This window comes from Rhinatrema bivittatum, chromosome 1 (assembly GCF_901001135.1).
Source record: "Rhinatrema bivittatum chromosome 1, aRhiBiv1.1, whole genome shotgun sequence".
NCBI classification, from domain to species: Eukaryota; Metazoa; Chordata; class Amphibia; order Gymnophiona; family Rhinatrematidae; genus Rhinatrema; species Rhinatrema bivittatum.
In genome coordinates this window covers 823,485,092-823,509,604 of record NC_042615.1, presented here as the reverse complement: position 1 = coordinate 823,509,604, position 24,513 = coordinate 823,485,092, and the positions used below count along the sequence as shown (strand labels likewise).

Sequence of the window (24,513 nt, the reverse complement as noted above, 5' to 3'; positions counted from 1 at the left end):
AAACAGGAAATGCGTTAAAATGGGGGGGACAAGTCTTTATTTTTATATATATGAGAGATAGAAGGAAGTACAAAAGTGGCATCAAGAGACTGAAAGGTGAAGGGGAGGAATATGTAGAGGCTGAGGAGGAAAAAGCAAACTTGCTTAACAAATATTTCTGTTCCTGAGGAAGGGCCTGGAGCAGGACCACAGAAATCAAACACTAGTAAGATTGGAAGTGAGGTAAACCTCAATCGATTTTCAGAACAGTGCGTTTGTGAGGGGGAACTAAACTTAAAGTAGATAAGCGATGGGGCCGGATGGGATACATCCGAGGGCACTAAGGGAGCTTAGAGATGTCCTGGAAGCTCCTCTGTGTGACCTTGTCAATGCTTCTTTAGAGTCTGGAGTAGAGAAGGACTGGAAAAGGGTGGATGTGGTTCCTATTCATAAAAGTGGAAGTAAGGAGAGTTAGTCTGACCTCTGTGGGGAGCAAACTAATGGAATCACTGCTAAAACAGAGGAGAGGGCAAACTTTGCTAACCAATGGATTGCAAGATCCAAGGCAGCAAGGTTTTACCAGAGGTCAGATGAATCTATTTTTGATTTGGTGACCAGAAAGATGGATCAAGGGAGAGCGCTAGACAGTGTTCTTGGATTTCAGTAAGATTTTTACATGGGTCCGCACAGAAGACATAAATAAATTGTGCACCTTTGCTATGGATTTAAGAGTAATTGACAGAGTTAGAAACTGGCTGAGTGGGCAGTGACAAAGAATAGTGGTAAACAGAGTTTTCTCTGAGGAGGGGGTTGATACTAGTGGTTTGCCTCAGGGATTGTCTTTGGACCGGTTCTTTTCAACATTTTTGTGAATGGACAGAGACAAGATGGAAGCGGTACAGAGAAGAGCGACCAGAAAGGTGGAGGGTCTTCATCGGATGTCATATGAACAGAGATTGAAGAATCTAAATATGTACACCCTGGAGGAAAGAAGGAGCAGGGGTGATATGATTCAGACCTTCAGATACTTGAAAAACTTTAACGATCCAAAGAAAATGACAAACCTTTTCATTCAAAAAAAAATCAGCAGAACCAGAGGTCACGAGCTGAGGCTCCAGGGAGGAAGACTAAGAACCAATGTCAGGAAGTATTTCTTCATGGAGAGAGTGGTGGATGCCTGGAATGCCCTTCCGGAGGAAGTGGTGAAGTCCAAAACTGTGAAGGACTTCAAAGGAGCGTGGGATAAACACTGTGGATCCATCAGGTCTAGAGGAAGTGTATAAAGAGGAGGCAGCAAAACACTGCACGGAGTGGCAGTAGCCAAAGAGGCATTCACGGAGCGGGATTCCAGTGGCCAGTGGTTGGTGTTCCACCTTCACAGAGCGGAAGGATGGAGGGCTGCCATCTCCAAATTAAAAAAAAAAAAAACCAAGGGTGGGCAAGAGTATGTAAAATTAACGAAAAGTTCATAAGCTATAGGTATTACCAATTATTAGGCTTATTCAATATTTGTTGATAGATAATGTGACTTTCAATGCATACTTCACTTTCAATACATATCCAACATAGCTCTCTGCTTCAACGGCAGGGGAGAAGAAAAACTAATACTTCACGCATATCCAGCATAGCTCTCTGCTTCAACGGCAGGAGAGAAGTAAAACTAATACTTCACGCATATCCAGCATAGCTCTCTGCTTCAACGGCAAGGGAGAAGAAAAACAACCAATAAGGGCTGAATAACATAGTCTGGGTAAACAAATAAGTATGGGTGTAGCTTGCTTATTGCGGCGGTTACTACCCCTAACTAATCAAGCTTGATATTTCACTTGGATGCAGCTCCATCACTGCTCTCTGCATTAATGGTGGGGGTGAAAGGGAAATAGAACCAAAGGTTACTAGGAGCCAAGAGAAACAGATAAGTATGAGAAAGGAGACGTGTGAAGCTTGCTGGGCAGACTGGATGGGCCGATTGGTCTTCTTCTGCCGTCATTTCTATGTTTCTATGTTTCTATGGAAGAGTTGTCGGGAAAAGTACCTGAATATACCCCGGATGGCTATTGGCGAAGCTACAGCTTGCCCCTATAACAGGGTGGACAGACAGGAAGGAGTGGAAAACATGAGGAGGGATCTAGTAAAACTTGAGGAATGGTCTAAGTGTTAAGGGCGCATCCTCCGCGCGGCTGATGAACCGAGGGCTGGGAGGCCCCTCAGATTACGTTGAGAGCGCGAGGAGCGCGGCCGCCCCTAGAGCTGGTGAGGTGAGCCCTTGGGCCACGGCGAGACTCAGGGAGGAGCCCCAAGCCACACCGTGGGAGGTGAGCCGGTGCAAGCATGGAGGGTTAGGCGAGGCAAGGCTGAAGCAAGGACGAGAGAACAGAGTCTGACCCTCAGCTGGACCTGCACACCCAAGACAACCAACAACGCAATGTTGATTGATGAACGGTCCTCCGACTGTTCCAAGCCCTTTCGGACCTGCCGCTGGGTAACGGCATTGGGCAGCAGGCCGGACAGAGGACGAGGGCAGACAGAGTCCTTGGAACACAGAAGACATCACAGATGAAGGCTGCAGCGAAGACATCACAGACAAGGGCTGAAACGGAGACATCATAGACAAGGGCTGAAGCGGAGACATCATAGATGAGGGCTTTGGCAGAGACATCATAGATGAGGTCTGGTAAGCAAGACATGGGCACTGGCTCTCAGGGCGCCCTACTCAGGCCACCCGTGGGACTGAGTCGTGGACCACCCTGTCCCACTGCGCGCCCTACACAGCCCAGAAAGGCTGGTCATGGACCACGCTGAGAATGGGGCAGCGCAGGGAAGAAGCAGGGATACTGCACTCCTGGCAGTCTAAAGCAAGCAGGAACATCAGGAACTGGATCAGGAACAAACAACAGGAACATCCGGAGCAAACATCAAGGCAACAGGCAGGAACACAGGACAGGGAGCCGTCAAGACAAGCAAGACCACGGAGGACCTGGATCAGCAGACAGAACACAGCAATGTGCAAGGCTAATCCAAAGGCAAACAGGAACTGCAGTGAAAGTCCTTTTATACTGCTGTATGCAGGCAACTTCCTGGGAGAAGTTCACCTGGACCGCCCCTCACTGGCCCTATAAGTGAGGTGGAGTGCCGCGGGCCGGCCCCTAGGGAAGGGCGTGGCCCGAACCAGGAAGTCCAAACAGAGCCAAGCAAGCCACAGGCAGGCCTCAAGAACAGCTAGGCCTCCCAGGCCCTGGAGCAAGTCCTGGATAGATTACAGGCGAGGTCCTGGCTTCAGAGCAGCCTCCAGAAGAGAAGGTAAGATGCCTCCTGTGGCACAGCTGAAGGAGGGATCGCAACACTAAGGTCCGGCAACTAAGATTTAATGCTCAAAAATGCAAAGTAATGCATTTAGGGTGCAAAAAACTAAGGGAAAGGTACAGTATTGAGGGTGAAATTCTTCTAAGCATAAAGAAAGAATGGGATCTGGGGGTGATTGTACATGATGATCTCAAGGTGGTCAAACAGGTGGATAAAATGACAGCAAAAGGCAGAAAGATGCTTGGCTGAATACTGAAAGGAATGGTCTGTAGAAAAAGGGAGGTGAGATTGCCTCTATATAGGTCCCTGTTACAATTCTGGAGATTGCACCTTGAAAAAGATAGAAACAGGATGGAGTCGGTGCAGAGGAAGGCTACTAAAATGATCAGGGGTCTTCATTCTAAAGCATAAGGAGATCGACTTAAAGATCTAAACATGTATACCGTAGAGGAGATAGGGGAGATGTGATAGAGACATTCACATATCTCAAAGGTTCCCATCTCCCCCAGTAATCTTCCAGAACTCACCTCTTCCAGCAATTGTCCAGCTCTCATTTATTCCAGCAATCATCCAGCACCCATCTCTTCCAGCAACCATCCAGCACGTATCTCTTCCAGCAATCATCCAGCAAACCATCCAGCACTTATCTCCTCCAGCAATCATTCAGCTCTCAGCCATTCCACCAATCACCTCAGCTCTCATCTCTTCCAGTAATCTTCCATCACTCATCTATTCCAGAATCATCCAGCTACCAGCTCTTCCAGCGGTCATCCAGCACTCATCTATTCCAGCAAGCATACAGCACTCAAGCATCTAGCACGGTGAAGCCCTCTGATCACCCAGAAATCACTCAATTCCCTCCAAAAGCCTACATGCTACAATCGCACCCCATCCCCATTATCTCACACTCATTCCTCAAAGGAAACAAAATACCCATGCACCACATTCAACGTGCAAAAAGATTACTGATCCCCATCATGATCTCTCCTCTAACCCAATTCCTGGGTCTCTCCTTAATCACACTAACCCTCCTCAACTCCCAGTCCCTCTCAAAAAAATCACACCTGCTCAACGACTACCTCTTGGACACCCAACCCGATATCTGTGCTGTAACCGAAACATGGTTACAAAACACAGACACAGCTCTAATCAACCAATTACCTATACATCTCTACGACATCTTCTCTCTACCTAGACTTAAAAAGAGGGGGAGAAATACTGCTAGCCACAAAAAAAGAACTGAGACTATCCCACCAAGCCTTCAAATCGACGACTAAACTAGAAATTGGATTATTCAAATCCAATCAGTTACAAATATGTTTAATATACGTGTCCCCCCCCCCCTCCCTCCCCGGGCTACTAGAATCTGACCCATCTCCTCTCATCAAAATCATTGCCAAACACATTAATATGGACTCCCCAGCTATCATTTTAGGAGACTTCAACATACATGTTGACTCCCCTTCGCCCACCTCAAACTGTGAAGCCCTACTATCTTCTTTCCAGGCCATGGGATTCAATCAAATCATAAACAAACCCACTCACAAAGCAGGTCACACTCTGGACCTTATATTCATAAATGAATCCTTTTCGTCCACCCCCACCCCCACCTGTACACCCATCCCCTGGTCCGATCACTCACTGATTTCTACAGAATTAGCAATAAGAAAAAAAACGACTCCCAACATCCCTAAATCTACTATCCAATTCAGAAAACCATGCTCCTTGGACATCCTCAGCACCAGCCTGGCCAAGGACCTAACTAAACTGGACCTCTCCAACGCCAACACTGCTATGACCTCGTGGCTTAACATCACTCACTCTGTAGCAAATAAAATCTGCCCCATGGCATCCAAAGTAATTAACCCAGCACATCCTAACAAAAAACCCTGGTTTTCAATAGAATTGAAAAAGCTCAAACAAGACCTGCAACAAAGAACAACGCTGGCGCAAGGACCCCTCCCCAATCTCCAAGGCCACTTATAAAACCGCTATGAACCTCTACAGGATCACCATTCTACGTACCAAAAGATAATTTTATGCCAAAAAAATTCATAGCTTTCTGTATGACCCTAAGACTTTATCCTCATATGTTGCAGCCCTCACTACTCCAGTTCCTCCAATCATCCCAGAAGATGAAGCCCAAAACAAATCTACGGAATTGGCCTTATCCTTCGACAACAAAATAAAAAACTTACTCGCTCCACTGACCACTTCAAACTCCCAGCCTCCTCCCGACATAATCCCTTCCCCAACCTTACAGAAACCGATACTAGATTCACTGGAACTCACATCTTCCCTGGAGATCGAATCTTTAATCAAGAAAATGAAGCCTTTGCCACATCCAACAGACCAAATTCCTACCAAACTCTTACTTACCATCCCTAACACCATAGCCAAACTTCTGGCTGACATTATAAATTGCTCCCTCACCCAAGGATCAGTCCTGGACTCTTTAAAAACAGCTTCTTTAAAACCCATACAAAAAAAACCTAATCTGGACCCAGCCAACCCGGGAAACTTCCGCCCCATTGCCAACTTACCATTTATCACCAAGCTAATGGAGAAGCTGGTCAACAACCGACTCATAGATTACGACTCCCATAACATTCTTTACCCATCTCAATTCGGCTTCCGGAAACGCCTAAACACGGAATCACTTTTACTCTCGTTAATGGACAACATCATGATGGGTCTCGACAAAGGCCAATCCTACCTTCTGACTCTCCTCGACATTTCAGCAGCGTTCTACACAGTAAATAATTCAATTCTAATAAACCGTCTGGCTGAAATCGGCATCACAGGCACTGCTCTCACCTGGTTCAAATCATTCCTCAACAACAGGCACTACAAAGTTAGAATAAACGACTAAGAATCCCACCCCATCCCTTCCAATCAAGGAGTACCCCAGGGTTCCTCTTTATCCCCTACCCTGTTTAACATCTACCTGTGACCCCTTTGCCAGCTTCTAGAAAGTCTCAACCTTACCCACTTTATTTACGCTGACGACGTGCAGATCTTAATCCCCATAAAAGATCCCATCTCCAACACCCTAAACCTCTGGAACAGCTGTCTTCACTCCATCAACCTCCTACTTTCCAGTCTCAATCTGGTTCTTAACACGTCCAAAACGGAACTCCTCGTCATCACTCCCAATGATAACAACCCCCTCATCTGCAACCCAATCTTACCTTCAGCAAGCCATGTGAGAGACCTTGGTGCTATCCTAGACAACAGAATGAACTTCAAAAAGTTCATTAACAACACTACAAAGGAAGGCTTTTATAAGCTACATGTTTTAAAACAGCTTAGACCTCTCCTACACTTTCATGATTACCGTTCAGTCCTTTAAGCCATACTGTTTTCAAAGATTGACTACTGCAACGCTCTGCTGCTCGGCCTCCCCTCCTCCACAACTAAACCTCTACAGATGCTGCAAAATGCCGCAGCCAGGATCCTCACAAATTCTCGACGCAAGGACCACATCACATCGATACTTAAACACCTACACTGGCTTCCCATCCACTATAGAATACTGTTCAAGACATTGACCATCATCCACAAAACCATCTATCATCATTCCTCACTTCAACTCATAATCTCTCTCGAACTCCATACCCCTACCAGACCGATCAGATCCACATACAAAGGATCTCTCCAGGCGCCCCCAAACAAAGCCATCACTCACAACTCCATTCAAAAACGAGCACTGTCCACCGCCGTACCTTTTCAATGGAACTCATTATCCCCAGATATACGCCAGGAACAATGCCATCTCTCCTTTAGAAAGAAACTGAAAACATGGCTGTTCTCACAAGCATTCCCCGGATGAGACACTCCCCAACTAGCAATGCCTCCTACTCCGCTCCCATCACCTTTCCTCCTTGCTTATAACCTCTGCTCCTGCCACTGCCCCATTCCTGGCCCAGGTCATCGCCCCGTTATGAGGCTGCCGCAGACAAGTATATAAAGGAAGCCAAGTATGAGGCCTCCGCAGCCAAGTATCTAAAGGAACTGTGTTGTTTGAACTACTTACTTATTTATAGTAATTGTTAAATTAGCCCTCCATTATAATCAATTGTTTGTTTTTTACTATCCTGTATTATTTTTAGGATTGTTATGTTAAACTTTTCTCTTTTTCTTAAATATCCTGAACTGTACTCCCTGTTCATTGTAACTTTCTTTCATTTAGTTATATGGTTTCCCTTGGTTCTAATGTAAACCGGTACGATAAGACTTGTCTTGAGCATCGGTATATTAAAAGAATTTTAAATAAATAAAATAAATAAATGTGAAGGAGGTGAGCCTTTTTCAAAGGAAGAGGCTTTAGAAAGAGGGGTTATGAAATGATGTTGAAAGGGGGTAATCATAGGAAATATTTCTATACTGAGAGGGTGGTGGATGCCATCTCCCATTTGAAGTGGTGGAGAAAAAAACAGTAACTGAAGTCAGAAAAGCATGGGATAAATGCACGGGATTTCTAAGTAAGTAATGATAATTATAATGTTAAATTAATTGGATGGATGAAAAGACTGGATGGGCCATACTGTCATTTTCTGTAGTCATGTTTCTGTATTTCTATGTCATAATGCCTCTGTATCGCTCAATGGTTAGACTCCCACCTTGAATACTGTGTGCAATTCTGGTCACATCTCAAAAAAGATATAGTTGCACTGGAGAAAGAACAGAAAAGAGTTACTTAATTGATAAATGGGGTGGGATGACTCCCCTATGAGGAAAGGCTGAAGAGGTAAGAGCTGTCCAGCTTGGAGAAGAGACAGCTGAGGGGAGATATGATAGAGGTCTACAAAATCATGAAAGACTTGAAAGGATAAATGTTAAATGGTTATGTACTCGTTCGCATAGTATAAAGACTATCCTCATTATCCCCATTAAGTTAGAAAATTGCACTTTCAACACAAATCAGAGAATTGTTCTTCACTCAATGCACAAATAGACTCTGGAATTCATTATCAGAGGATGTGGTTAAGGCAACTGATATAACTGGGTTTAAAGGAGATTTGGATAAGTACCTAGAGAAGAAGTCCATATATCTGTTAAGTAGCATGGGATCTATTTAATGTTTGGTTTCTTGCCAGCTACTTATGACTTGGATTGGCCACTGTTGGAGACAGGATACTGGAATTGATGGGCCCTTGGTCTGACCCAGTATGGCATGTCTTATGTTTCAAGAGTAACTCTAGAGTAACTCTAGGGGGATCTCTGCATGCATAGTACATCATTCTCCTGGGATATAAACACGCTTAACCTATACAGTAACTCTTGAGATCTTGGAAAGTGTAATTAAATTTTCTCCGGTTTTATAATCACTTCAATCCAATTAGTAATCCCGGGAATGTCTTTAAGTATAATACAATTCAACGATCTAAACTTTTAATGTCTCTGCAACAGTATCAAGGTTGAAGCGTACACGTAACTTGTCTTACTAATGCATCGGCAAGTGTTCTTAAAAATGAACCGCCTGGACTACTACTTGTTCATTTTCAAGAACACACCATCAGTGTATAATTTATGCTATCTGAAGGACTAAGGAGCAGGTCACGATTAGCATACAATGCTCACTTGAAGGCCCATTTGAGTACTCGATAGGGGTATCCCCACTTCAAAAATTGAGTCATCATATCTTTTGCTTGCTTTTTTCACTTTTTTTCACTTTTTCTTTTCACTTTTTTTTTTTTCACTTTTTCACTTGGGTCAGTCTTGCTGTTTTTACTGAAGGAATGGTTAGGAGTGCTTTATTTGCTGAACGGAGGTTTCTATGTGGGACGTGTACCCGTAATGCTGTGTTTAACCAGTCTGATTTCTCATCATAAATTAGTTTGTGAATGGTACATAGGGTTTTGTATTTAATTCTGTGTTCAATTGGTAACCAATGTAATTCCGCTAGGGTTTCAGTTATATGGTCTCTCCTTCTTTTTCCGGTTAGTATTTTAGCTGCTGTGTTCTGAAGTATTTGCAGTAGTCTTAATGTTGTATTAGGTAGTCCTATCATAAGTTCATTGCAGTAATCCATGCTGGAGAAAATTAGTGACTGTAGAATTGTTCGGAAGTCATTTTGAGTTAGTAGTGGTTTAAGTTTTCTGAGTACCATGAGCTTTGCATAACCTTCCTTTACTTTTAGTGATATGTGTTGTTTCAGATTGATTTCAGGGCCCATTTTTATTCCAAGGTTACGCACTTTTCCAGCTAGTTCAATTTTCTGGTTGTCTTTGAGTATTATTGAAGTTTGACTGATTTCAGAATTTTTTCACTCTAAGGGCCAGATTTTAAAAGCCCTGCACGCATAAATCCGGCTGGATTTAAGCGCATGGCACTCGCGCGCTGGCGCGCCTATTTTGCATAGGTCCCGGCGCGCGCAAAGCCCCGGGACGTGCTTAAGACCCGGGGATTCGTAAAAGGGGCGGGAGGGGTGTGTCTGGGGGCGTGTCGGCAGGCCAGGGGAGTGTCTGGGGGGCATGTCTGGGGATAGGGGGCGGTCCGAGATGGGTCTGGGGGCGTGGTGACACTTCAGGGGCGGGCCGGGAGGGCGGTCCCGAGTCCCCCAGCACTGCGGCCTGTGCCGGGGGATGCTGAGGTGGCGCGCACAAGTTACGCCTGCCTTAAGCAGGCGTAACTTGCACAACAAAGGTAGGGGGGATTTAGGTAGGGCTGGGGGGTGGGTTAGATTGGGGAAGGGAGGGGAAGGTGGGGGGACACATAGGGAACGGAGGCAGGCTGCGTGGCTCAGCGCACGCAGCCTGCCGATTTTGACGTGATATGTACCAGTACATGAACATCGGTATATAAAAGCCCTTAAATAAATAAATAAAAAAAATAAAATAAAATGTTTTGGGGGGGGGGGGGTTCGGGAGAGTGAGGGAGGCTAAGGGGGTAATTTTAAAGTGTCGGGGTGGGATTTTTTTTAATGGCGCGGGCCTCACTAAAAAATATTAGTGATGTGAATTGGAATCGGAACGATTCCAATTCACATCTCGTAACAATCAGATTTCCCCCCCCTCCTCCCAGCCGAACCCGATCGTTAAAATGATCGGGCACACAATTCACATCCCTAGTGGTAACACATCTGCTGCTTATTTCAAGAACAAATCCTGGAATGATGCATATTGAGGTGGTAGACCAGGCAATGATGGTATAGTGGGCATGCAGGACATTGGAGAAACCTTTGAAAGACATCTGTCATGACAGTCAGGTCCCCATTGTGATAGCTCCAGCATTGCCCAGTTAAACTGAGGCATGTGATCCTGTAGCCAGGGCATTCCAAGCACCACTGGGTGCATGGCTTTCTCAAGTACAAGAAAAGAGATGGTCTCCAAGTGTAGAGCTCCAGTCCGCAGGCCTATGGCCTGTGTGGTAAGTGAGACCTCTCCTGGAAGTGGCCCTCCATGTATAGAAGATAGCAGCAATGGCAGGGCTATGGGTGTAGTAGGAATTCACAAATGTTCCTCCAGGCGTTTTAAAATAAAATTCCCTCCTGCTCTAGAGTCCACAAGAGCAAGCATCTGAAATTCAAGGCTTCCGCAGATGAGTGAGACAGGAAGAGATAATGGAGGAGTGGGTGTAGTTAGACCTAAGAAGAGTCCTCCCGTGGATCCTAGGTCTGCATGTTTCCCAGACATATGGGAAAACTCTGGAGAGCATGGCGCGATTAACCGCAGTACATGCATAACCCCATGCATTTGCGAAAATATCTCTCCTTTGAGGTTAAATGGCTGCAGCTTAGTTGCAAAGGCTCTTCTTCTTCATTGGGTGAAGATAATGGGTTAGGTGCTATATGCAATGGTTTAGGATGGGTACCTCCTGAGACGTGCCTCTTGGGAGTCTTAGCCTCCTGAGTCCGATCTCGAATACGTCAATCAATTCTTCCAGCCAATTCCATGAGAGACTCTAGGGTGTCAGGCATGTCACGAGCCACCAATTTGTCCTTCAGTCGGGAGTTGAGACCTTCCAAGAAAATAGCATGCAGACATCCTAAGTCCCAATGGAGTTCGGATGCTAAGGTTTTGAATTCAATCACATAGTCTGATAGAGGCTTGTTACCTTGCTGGAGAAGTAGCAGGATAGATCCCGCAATGGTATGACGAGCTGCGTCCTCAAATACTGACTTGAAGAAAACCAGGAAGACAGTCAAGTCATTCAAAATAGGATCACCATATTCCCAGAGCAGTGAGGCCCAGGCCAGGGCTCTTCCATCGAGTAATGATAGGATGTAAGTGGCCTTGGCTAAGGCTGTGGGGAAGTAGTTAGATTGCAAAGAGAAATGCATACTACATTGGTTAATGAAACACTTACACATTCGTGCATCCCCAGAGAAGCATGTAAGAGTAGATAGAGGTACTGTAGTCTTGAGAGTAACCACTGGAGGTATTGGTTCTTTATCTGGAACCTTCGGAGTATTCAGTAGGGCATTTAATTGATTGAAGGCAGCGGCCAAATTAACCAGAGACTTCTGCTGCTCAGTGATCCGCTGGGCCAGGCCAGGGATGGCCTGTAAGGCTGAGAGCTGAGCCGGGTCCATGGAGTTAGCAATCTGTTGTGTTTGAGGTAAGGTTGTAGACCCCTGGTTGTTGTGACGATGACTCATCCCACGGGGAGGGGCCCCGTGGGGAACCACAACAATAGGCTGGACTCTTTAAGTAAGCAGACACAATGGAAAGAAGCTTTATTGTACAGCAATGGCACTGCCCGAGGAGTGGGCAGTTCGTTTTGCCTCTGAGAAGTCTCCGCTGATGATTCCAGGCCTGACACTGGTGAAACAGGTGCCGGGTAGATCTCTACCCTGACTGGGATCCAAGGGTCCAGTAGTGGTCCGCAGAGCGGGGTAGGCCGAGAACCTAGTCCCAGAGAGCATAGACAGTAAAGACAGATCCGGTAGTGGTCCGCAGGGTGGAGTATGCTGAGAATCTGGTCAAGGGGAGGCAAGGTAGAGAGTCTGAAGAATGAGGTACTCATGAGGCTGGTAACTGCTGTCAAGGTTATAGCTTCTGTAGCAGCAAGCAAGGGAAGATGGTAGAAAGCTAATGCCGTAGTCCGTGAGACGCAGGTGACCCAAGGAGACAGGAGCAGAAAGGCCCTCAAGGAGCGAGTACCTAGGCGTCCTTCTAGGTGGAGTGCCTGCGGAGAAAGAGTAGACAAGACCCCCGAGGAGCGGGTGTCCAGAGTCGGTGGTAAGCGAGACAACCCTGGAGGGTGGATAGGAGCAGCAGGGCCCCCGAGGAGCAGGGACCCAGAGCTTCCTAGAATCAGCGTGAAACCCCGGAGGGTAGTAAGTGTTGTTCCAAGCTTCGAAGGTCGAAATTAGCTGGACCGGAATCCTTGCTAACTTGTTTGAGTGTTTGAGATCGGAGGCTAAGTACCCGGAGGCAGTGACGTCATGCGGTGGGGACGTCCCCAAGGTTATTGCCATGACTTATTCAAAGGTGAGGGCCATGCGCATGCCCTAGGAGGCCTCAGGAAGAAACATGGTGAACGCAATCACCCATGCCGGTCCGGGGACGCCGGAGAAGTCAGCAAACAGAAGCGGAGGCAGCCATCTTTCCCAGAGGAGAGGAGAGAGGAAGAAAAGAAGTAAGGCAGAGAGGGTGCAGCCGTCTACGACCAACGGGCGCAACAGTAGTTTCTACAAACTAATAAAGATTAAGATTTTTCTGACAAGAACGTTATAAGGACTAATTCATTGTCTTTATGATCTGCTCTTTTTGTTGATCTACGATAGAGCGTGTATCTCATCTCTGTTGCTTTTGTGGTTTGTAAGTATAATACATCATTCTCATCTGTTATAATCACACCTAACCAATACAGTAACCAGATGGATCTCTGTAAGTATAATACACCATTCTCCTGTGTATAATCACACCTAACCCATACAGTAACCCCAGGGATCTCTGTAAGTATAATACACCATTCTCCTGTGTATAATCACACCTAACCCATACAGTAACCCCAGGGATCTCTGTAAGTATAATACACCATTCTCCTGTGTATAATCACACAAACCCATACAGTAACCCCAGGGATCTCTGTAAGTATAATACACCAATCTCCTGTGTTATAATCACACCTAACACATACAGTAACACCAGGGATCTCTGTAAGTATAATACACCATTCCCCTATATTATAATCACACCTAACCCATACAGTAACCCCAGGGATCTCTGTAAGTATAATACACCATTCTCCTGTGTATAATCACACCTAACCCATACAGTAACCCCAGGGATCTCTGTAAGTATAATGCACCATTCTCCTGTGTATAATCACACCTAACCCATACAGTAACACCAGGGATCTCTGTAAGTATAATACACCATTCCCTTGTGTAATAATCACACCTAACCCATACAGTAACCCCAGGGATCTCTGTAAGTATAATACACCATTCTCCTGTGTATAATCACACCTAACCCATACAGTAACACCAGGGATCTCTGTAAGTATAATACACCATTCTCCTGTGTTATAATTACACCTAACCCATACAGTAACACCAGGGATCTCTGTAAGTATAATACACCATTCTCCTGTGTATAATCACACCTAACCCATACAGTAACACCAGGGATCTCTGTAAGTATAATACACCATTCTCCTGTGTATAATCACACCTAACCCATACAGTAACCCCAGGGATCTCTGTAAGTATAATACACCATTCTCCTGTGTTATAATCACACCTAACCCATACAGTAACCCCAGGGATCTCTGTAAGTATAATACACCATTCTCCTGTGTTATAATCACACCTAACCCATACAGTAACCCCAGGGATCTCTGTAAGTATAATACACCATTCTCCTGTGTTATAATCACACCTAACCCATACAGTAACCCCAGGGATCTCTGTAAGTATAATACACCATTCTCCTGTGTTATAATTACACCTAACCCATACAGTAACACCAGGGATCTCTGTAAGTATAATACACCATTCTCCTGTGTATAATCACACCTAACCCATACAGTAACCCCAGGGATCTCTGTAAGTATAATACACCATTCTCCTGTGTATAATCACACCTAACCCATACAGTAACCCCAGGGATCTCTGTAAGTATAATACACCATTCTCCTGTGTATAATCACACCTAACCCATACAGTAACCCTGGGGATCTCTGTAAGTATAATACACCATTATCCTGTGTTATAATCACACCTAACCCATACAGTAACCCCAGGGATCTCTGTAAGTATAATACACCATTCTCCTGTGTTATAATCACACCTAACCCATACAGTAACCCCAGGGATCTCTGTAAGTATAATACACCATTCTCCTGTGTTATAATCACACCTAACCCATACAGTAACCCCAGGGATCTCTGTAAGTATAATACACCATTCTCCTGTGTTATAATTACACCTAACCCATACAGTAACACCAGGGATCTCTGTAAGTATAATACACCATTCTCCTGTGTATAATCACACCTAACCCATACAGTAACACCAGGGATCTCTGTAAGTATAATACTCCATTCTCCTGTGTATAATCACACCTAACCCATACAGTAACCCCAGGGATCTCTGTAAGTATAATACACCATTCTCCTGTGTATAATCACACCTAACCCATACAGTAACACCAGGGATCTCTGTAAGTATAATACACCATTCCCTTGTGTAATAATCACACCTAACCCATACAGTAACCCCAGGGATCTCTGTAAGTATAATACACCATTCTCCTGTGTATAATCACACCTAACCCATACAGTAACCCCAGGGATCTCTGTAAGTATAATACACCATTCTCCTGTGTATAATCACACCTAACCCATACAGTAACCCTGGGGATCTCTGTAAGTATAATACACCATTATCCTGTGTTATAATCACACCTAACCCATACAGTAACCCCAGGGATCTCTGTAAGTATAATACACCATTCTCCTGTGTTATAATCACACCTAACCCATACAGTAACCCCAGGGATCTCTGTAAGTATAATACACCATTCTCCTGTGTTATAATCACACCTAACCCATACAGTAACCCCAGGGATCTCTGTAAGTATAATACACCATTCTCCTGTGTTATAATTACACCTAACCCATACAGTAACACCAGGGATCTCTGTAAGTATAATACACCATTCTCCTGTGTATAATCACACCTAACCCATACAGTAACCCCAGGGATCTCTGTAAGTATAATACACCATTCTCCTGTGTATAATCACACCTAACCCATACAGTAACCCCAGGGATCTCTGTAAGTATAATACACCATTCTCCTGTGTATAATCACACCTAACCCATACAGTAACCCTGGGGATCTCTGTAAGTATAATACACCATTATCCTGTGTTATAATCACACCTAACCCATACAGTAACCCCAGGGATCTCTGTAAGTATAATACACCATTCTCCTGTGTTATAATCACACCTAACCCATACAGTAACCCCAGGGATCTCTGTAAGTATAATACACCATTCTCCTGTGTTATAATCACACCTAACCCATACAGTAACCCCAGGGATCTCTGTAAGTATAATACACCATTCTCCTGTGTTATAATTACACCTAACCCATACAGTAACACCAGGGATCTCTGTAAGTATAATACACCATTCTCCTGTGTATAATCACACCTAACCCATACAGTAACACCAGGGATCTCTGTAAGTATAATACTCCATTCTCCTGTGTATAATCACACCTAACCCATACAGTAACCCCAGGGATCTCTGTAAGTATAATACACCATTCTCCTGTGTATAATCACACCTAACCCATACAGTAACACCAGGGATCTCTGTAAGTATAATACACCATTCCCTTGTGTAATAATCACACCTAACCCATACAGTAACCCCAGGGATCTCTGTAAGTATAATACACCATTCTCCTGTGTATAATCACACAAACCCATACAGTAACCCCAGGGATCTCTGTAAGTATAATATTTATTTATTTATTTAAATTCTTTTAATATACCGAAGCTCAAGACTAGGTCCTATCGTACCGGTTTACAATAAACTAGGGGGAACCAATTAACAGTGCAAACAAAAACAAAAGTTACATTATAACAGGGAATGTGGAACTAGGCTGTTAGAGAAATATAGTTTAAACAAATTCTAACTGGAGAGAAGGGCAAAAGCAGGAGAGGGTGCTTACAATGTAAGAATTATGTACAAATTTACATAGTGTATATGAATTAAGCAAGTTATAAAATAGTGCAAATATTCGGACAACAGTTCCTTTGAGTTGCGGAAATGGACGCATCCGTGGGGTATGTAACTGTGGGGGTGACCCTGAGGCTTTTTCAGGGGTATGCTTGGGCGAACAGCCAAGTTTTTAATTTTTTTCTGAATGTGGTATGGCAATGTTCCTGGTGGAGATCTGGCGGGAGGGAGTTCCAGTGATGCGGACCGGCAGTTGATAGTGCACGTTTTTCAATAGAGTTGTGGAAAACGGATTTTTTGGGGGGAACCTGGAGGGAATCTCTGTATGCAGATCTGGTGGGTCTTGCAGAGGAGTGTGGTTTGAGGGGTATGGTAAGTTGGAGCGAGGATTCTTGAAATAAGGTTTTGTGGATAATAGTAAGTGTCTTGAAGAGAATTCTGTAGCGAATGGGTAGTCAGTAAAGTAGTTTTAGAATCGGGGTGATGTGGTCCATGCGGCGGGAGTTTGTGAGGATCCTGGCTGCTGCGTTTTGCAGCATTTGAAGAGGTTTGGTAGAAGAGGCCGGGAGACCAAGTAACAGCGCATTACAATAGTCAATCTTTGAGAATAGTATGGCTTGAAGGACCGAACGGTAGTCGTGAAAGTGAAGGAGAGGTCTAAGTTGTTTTAATACCTGTAGTTTGTAAAAGCCTTCTTTGGTGGTGTTGTTGATGAATTTTTTAAAGTTCATTCTGGAGTCTAGGAAGGCTCCGAGGTCTCTCACTTGATTTACTAGAGGTGTGTTAGTATTGATGGCTAGTATGTTGTTATCATTAGAGGAAATGATTAGCAGTTCGGTCTTGGACGTATTGAGAACGAGGCAGAGACTTGTGAGAAGGAGCTTAATGGCGTGGAGGCAGCTATTCCAGTAGTTTAGCATGTCGGAGACGGGTTCCTTGATGGGGATTAGGCTCTGCACGTCGTCTGCATAGATGAAGTATCTGAGGTTGAGGTTATCGAGGAGTTGGCATAGAGGGAGAAGATATATGTTGAATAGGGTCGGCGAGAGCGAGGAACCCTGGGGAACTCCTTGTTTGGCAGCTACCGGGTGTGATTCTTTGTTGGATATTTTTACTTTGTAGTATCTGTCGCTTAGAAAGGATTTTAACCAGAGGAGTGCAGCACCTGAGATACCTATTTCCATGAGACGGTCGATGAGGATTGTGTGGTTCACTGTGTCGAACGCTGCAGAGATGTCTAGCAGAGCTAGAAGGTATGGTTGACCTTTGTCAAGACCAGTGGCGTAGCCAGAATTGATTTTTTGGGTGGGCACAAGGTTAACATGGGTGGCTGTAGGCATGCAGGTCAACTAGTTGTTTTTTTACTGATAAATAATGCCAAATTATGCAGCATAGCATTCACATCTACGCCTAAGTATGAGGTTTACTTAATGATACAAACATAATTCACGGTGATTTGTGGTACTTTAGCCTTCTTATTATTACGATTTTATACACGGCTCCTACCTGTCCATAAATTTTGAGAGAGCGGTTGTGTTGCTTATATTTAAATTGCTAACATCTCAAAATATAGATATATATTTTTACCTTTGTTGTCTGATCTTTGTATTTTTCTAATCAGTTGGTCCTGGTCTCTTTTTCCCATTTTTTCCCTTATAGCTCATTTCCTAATTCCTTTTCAGTGTCTTTCTTCTATTACTGTCTTCTTCCCTTCCACACACACACACACACACACATACACGCTTTCTCTCACAGACTCCCTCTCACACACTCAAGCTGTCACTCTCATATGCTCTCCCCCCCCCCAAGCTCACATTCAAGTTCTCACTTTCTCACCCCTCCCCAGGCTTATATTCTTATGTACACACAGACGCACATCCAGGCACCCATTCTCACCCACACACATAAACCCAGACTCCCATTCTCACCTACAAACCCATACTCCCAGTCTCACCCACACATATTCAAGCTCCCATTCTCATCCATACATATACACATTTAAGGTACTATTCTCACCCACACATACACACATTCAAGCACCCATTCTTATCCACATATTCAAGCTTTCATTCTCACCCACCCACACAAACCCAGGCTCTCATTCTCACCCATATATACACACATTCAAGCTCCCATTCTCACCCACCCACAAACCCAGGCTCCCATTCTCAACCACACATACACACATTCGAGCTCCCATTCACCCACATATTCAAGCTTCCATTCTCACCCACATACACACCCAGGCTCCAGTTTTCACCCACACACACTCCCATTCTCATCCACACATACACATTCAAGCACGTGCACAGCTTCCGCTTTCTCCCCCAGAGCAGGAAGATCAGCTGCCTCTCCTGCTGCCACCGGCCTCCTGCTATCTTCGGGCGTCGGGCCGTACTGCCCGCCGAACTTCCTGTCGGGGGGGGGGGGGAGCGGAAGCGCAGCGCACAACGTCCGCTTCCTCCCTCCCCCCCCCAAGCAGGAGGATCGGCGGGCAGTATGGCCCGACGCCCGAAGATAGCAGGAGGCCGGTGGCAGCAGGAGAGGCAGCTGATCTTCCTGCTTTGGGGGAGAAAGCGGAAGCTGTGCGCGGCGCTTCCGCTCCCCCAAACAGGAAGTTCGGCAGGCCATACCGCCCGACGCCCGAAGATAGCAGGAGAACGGGTGGCAGCAGGAGAGGCAGCTGATCTTCCTGCATTGGGGGAGGAAGCGGAAGCTGCGCGCGGCGCTTCTGCTCCCCCCCCCCCCCCCCCCGAACAGGAAGACCGGTTGGCCATACGGCCGCAGCAGCGCTTCCCCATGTGTGCCGTGATGGCGCGCGAGGCGTGGGTTCTCTTGTTCGCTGTCGCTGGGATGGGATCCCGCGACAGCCTTGCAGTTCCGGTGCCAGTTGGGTGGGCCTGGGTCTAAGTTGGGTGGGCACCTGCCCACCCAGGCCCACCCGTGGCTATGCCACTGGTCAAGACCCAACAGGATGTTGTCAGTTAATGAGAGTAGGAGAGTTTCTGTATTTTTGCGTTTCCTGAAACTGAATTGCGATGGATATAGGATGTTGTGGGATTCGAGGTAGTCTGTGAGTCTAGTATTGACCAGTTTTTCCATTAGCTTGGCTATGAAAGGTAAGTTAGCGATAGGGCGAAAATTTGTGGGATTGGATGGGTCCAGGTTGGGTTTTTTTAGTAAAGGTTTCAGAGATGCTGTTTTCAAAGTGTCTGGGACTGTTCCGTTTGTGAGAGAACAGTTTATAATGTCGGCCAAAGGCTGGGCGATGATGTTAGGAATTGTAAGAAGGAGTTTTGTCGGGATTTGGTCTATTGGGTGCGATGAAGGCTTCATTTTCTTGATGATAGATTCTATTTCCAGGGATGATGTGGTATCAAAAGATTCTAGGGACCGTTTGTGTGTTGAAGGGGCGAGTTTTTGGTCCGGTGGTGGCTGGGAGTTGTGAATGGGGTTAGGAATGGGGTTGGAGGATGTTAGCGGGCTAAGTAGATTTTTTATTTTGTTGTTGAAGAAGACTGCCAGCTCGGTGGATTTGTTTTGTGCTTCTTCTTCCAGGATGATAAGCGGAATAGGGGTGGTGAGTGAGGCAACATATGAGAAGAGTGTTTTTGGGTCGTATATGAAGCCGTGTATTTTTTTTGCGTAGAAGTCTCTTTTGGTACGAAGAGTAGTGGCCCTATAGTGGCTCATAGTGGTTTTGTAGGAGGCCCGTGCAGTATTAGTGGGGTTCTTCCGCCATTGTAATTCTTTATGTTGAAGGTTTTGTTTAAGTGTTCTTAATTCTGATGAGAACCAGGGTTTTTTGTTAGAACGGGCAGGATTAATACTCTTGGATGTCAAGGGGCATATTTTATCAGCTGCTGCATGGGTGATGGTTAGCCAGGAGTTCATGGCGGTGTCCGCATTTGTGAGGTCCAAGTTAGTTAGTTCCTTGGTGAGCGTGTTGCTGAGAGTTTCCATGGAGCATGTTTTTCTAAATTGGATCGTGGATTTGGAGATGTTGCTGGTGGGTTTATTCTTTATGGCTATTTCCGTTTCTATAATTGAGTGATCTGACCAAGGAATGGGGGTGTAGGTAGGAAGAGCAGTGGTCGAGATCGGATCATTCGTAAATATTAAATCTAGTGTGTGTCCTGCTTTGTGCGTGGGTTTGTTAATAATTTGTTTAAAGCCCATGGCCATGAAGGATGAGAGGAGGGCTTCGCAGTTAGCTGAGGGAGATGGGGAGTCCACATGAATGCTGAAGTCTCCTAGCAGGATCGCTGGTGAGTTGGTATTGATGTGTTTGGCTATAAGTTCTATGAGGGGTGATGGGTCGGAGTCTAGGAGCCCAGGCGGGGCGTAGATGAGGCAGATTTGGAGTTGATTGGATTTGAATAGCCCAATTTCAAGTTTAGTTGAAGTTTTAATTGCATGCTGGGTTAGTCTAAGTTCTTTTTTAGCAGCTAGCAGTAATCATCCCCCTCTTTTTTTTGTTCTAGGGATGGAGAAGATGTCGTAGAGATGTGTAGGTAATTGGTTGATTAGAGGTGTGTCCGTGTTTTTTAACCATGTTTCCGTTATAGCACACAGATCCGGTTGGGTGTCCAGTAGGTAGTCATTGAGCAAGTGAGATTTTTTTGATAAAGATTGGGAGTTGAGGAGGGTTAGTGTGATTAAGGATAGGCCTAGGAATTGGGTTAGAGGGGAGATCATGATGGGGATCAGGGATCTCTTAGAGCGTTGTATCTTGGGAAAGGGTGAATTAACTCTGAGTGAGGAGTGCGGGATGATAGGGATAGGGAAGGTTTGCATCATGTTGATCATGTTGGCGAGGCTGGCTGACTGCTGGATGTTGGAGTGGCTGGTTGACTGCTGGGTGCTGGATTCTGGAAGGGTTAGTTGGAAAGCTGGATGTTGAATGACGATGAATGCTGGGTGCTGGAGATTATAACACTGGGTGCTGGGTGCTTATAACAGCTGGTTTTAACAGCTGGGTGCTTATAATAGCTGGGTGCTGGAGATTATAATGCTGGGTGCTGGAGATTATAACACAGGACACCATTGTCCTGTGTTATAATCACACCTAACCCATACAGTAACCCCAGGGATCTCTGTAAGTGTAATACACCATTCTCCTGTGTTATAATCACACCTAACCCATACAGTAATCCCAGGGATCTCTGTAAATATAATACACCATTCTCCTGTGTTATAATCACACCTAACCCATACAGTAAACCCAGGGATCTCTGTAAGTATAATACACCATTCTCCTGTGTTATATCACACCTAACCCATACAGTAACCCCGGGGATCTCTGTAAGTATAATACACCATTCTCCTGTGTTATCATCACACAAACCCATACAGTAACCCCAGGGCTCTCTGTAAGTATAATACACCATTCTCCTGTGTATAATCACACCTAACCCATACAGTAACCCCAGGGATCTCTGTAAGTGTAATACACCATTCTCCTGTGTTATAATCACACCTAACCCATACAGTAACCCAAGGGATCTCTGTAAGTATAATACACCATTATCCTGTGTTATAATCACACCTAAACCATACAGTAACCCCAGGGATCTCTGTAAGGATAATACACCATTCCCCTGTGTTATAATCACACCTAACTCATACAGTAACCCCAGGGATCTCTGTAAGTATAATACACCATTCTCCTGTGTTATATTCACTCCTAACCCATACAGTAACCCCAGTGATCTCTGTAAGTATAATACACCATTCTCCTGTGTAATAATCACACCTAACCCATAGAGTAACCCTAGGGGATCTCTGTAAGTATAATACACCATTCTCCTGTGTTATAATCACACCTAACCCATACAGTAACCCCAGGGATCTCTGTAAGTATAATACACCATTCTCCTGTGTATAATTACACCTAACCCATACAGTAACCCTGGGGATCTCTGTAAGTATAATACACCATTCTCCTGTGTTATAATCACACCTAACCCATACAGTAACCCCGGGGATCTCTGTAAGTATAATACACCATTCTCCTGTGTATAATTACACCTAACCCATACAGTAACCCTGGGGATCTCTGTAAGTATAATACACCATTCTCCTGTGTTATAATCACACCTAACCCATCCAGTAACCCTGGGGATCTCTGTAAGTATAATACACCATTCTCCTGTGTTATAATCACACCTAACCCATACAGTAACCCTGGGGATCTCTGTAAGTATAATACACCATTCTCCTGTGTTATAATCACACCTAACCCATACAGTAACCCCTGGGATCTCTGTAAGTATAATACACCATTCTCCTGTGTTATAATCACACCTAACCCTTACAGTAACCCCTGGGATCTCTGTAAGTATAATACACCATTCTCCTGTGTTATAATCACACCTAACCCATACAGTAATCCCGGTGATCTCTGTAAGTATAATGCACCATTCTCCTGTGTTATAATCCCACCTAACCCATACAGTAACTCCTGGGATCTCTGTAAGTGTAATACACCATTCTCCTGTGTTATAATCACACCTAACCCATACAGTAACCCCAGGGATCTCTGTAAGTATAATACACCATTCTCTTGTGTTATAATCACACCTAACCCATACAGTAACCCCAGGGATCTCTGTAAGTATAATACATCATTCTCCTGTGTTATAATCACACCTAACCTATACAGTAACCCCAGGGATCTCTGTAAGTATAATACACCATTCTCCTGTGTATAATCACACCTAACCCATACAGTTACCCCAGGGATCTCTGTAAGTATAATACACCATTCTCCTGTGTTATAATCACACCTAACCCATACAGTAACCCCAGTGATTTCTGTAAGTATAATACACCATTCTCCTGTGTTATAATCACACCTAACCCATACAGTAACCCCAGGGATCTCTGTAAGTGTAATACACCATTCTCCTGTGTTATAATCACACCTAACCCATACAGTAACCCAAGGGATCTCTGTAAGTGTAATACACCATTCTCCTGTGTTATAATCACTCCTAACCCATACAGTAACACCAGGGATCTCTGTAAGTATAATACACCATTCTCCTGTGTTATATTCATTCCTAACCCATACAGTAGCTCCAGGGATCTCTATAAGTATAATACACCATTCCCCTGTGTTATAATCACACTTAACCCATACAGTAACCCCAGGGATCTCTGTAAGTATAATACACTATTCCCCTGTGTTATAATTACACATGATCTACACATTAGCGCCTCTATAGTAAATACTTTTTAGTGTGAAATTTAGTGTCTTAGCCCCTGCTGTGAGCTTTCTCACATTCTGTCCCATATCTGTCCCAGGGTCTCTGTGTCCATCTCTCTGACTCCCCCAATACTATTAGTGAATTTTTTCCCTTATATTTGCAGTATCAAGTTTTTGTCTTTTTATCTTTTCGATCCTTGATCTATAGACTACACGTGGCTGAATGACACTGAAGTGGCACTGGCCCAATCAAGATCGGAATTAAAGCACATGGTGGAGAAGCTACAGGGATGGGAGGCCGTGAGAGGTACAAGTGCTACGATCCAACTGGAGGACAATTTTCTAAGCAATCTACTTGAATAAAAAAGCATTTAACCTGCATAAAATGACTGTTAAATTCCATCCTCTCAATTCAGCTAAACGTCTGTGTACTGTTCCAAACCACAAGTTCTTTTAGCCCAGTGGTTCTCAACCCTGTCCTGGGGACCCCCCCCCCAGCCAGTCGGGTTTTCAGGATATCCACAATGAATATGCATGAGAGAAAATGTGCATGTTATGGAGGCAGTGCATGCAAATTTTCTCTCATGCATATTCATTGTGGATATCCTGAAAACCCGACTGGCTGGGGGGGGGGGTCCCCAGGACAGGGTTGAGAACCACTGTTTTAGCCACATTTTGGAGACCTTTCCCAGGGTGCGGTGTGGGTAAGGAAGGTAAATAACATGCATGGATTCTGTTTTCCACAATTGGTGTGATATTTCATTTCTTGCAAAAGGTTCCCTCAGAAAAAAACATGGGTACAAGTGTCCCTGAACACTTTGTACCTTCAGCAAGAATGAAAGTGAAAGTAAACTCTGGGGGAGAAAGGAATGA

The 24,513-nt window shown here is 44.8% G+C and overlaps 1 protein-coding gene across 1 annotated transcript in view; it reads left to right on the top strand.

The window, feature by feature from the left end:
* LOC115082468 (killer cell lectin-like receptor subfamily B member 1B allele C) overlaps positions 1 to 24,513 on the top strand; it is a 69,615-nt gene that overhangs the window by 21,895 nt on the left and 23,207 nt on the right. Inside the window, exon 4 of the mRNA XM_029586697.1 lies at positions 23,849 to 23,947. Coding sequence (XP_029442557.1) covers positions 23,849 to 23,947 — 99 coding nt within the window. The remainder of the gene's footprint in view (positions 1 to 23,848; positions 23,948 to 24,513) is intronic.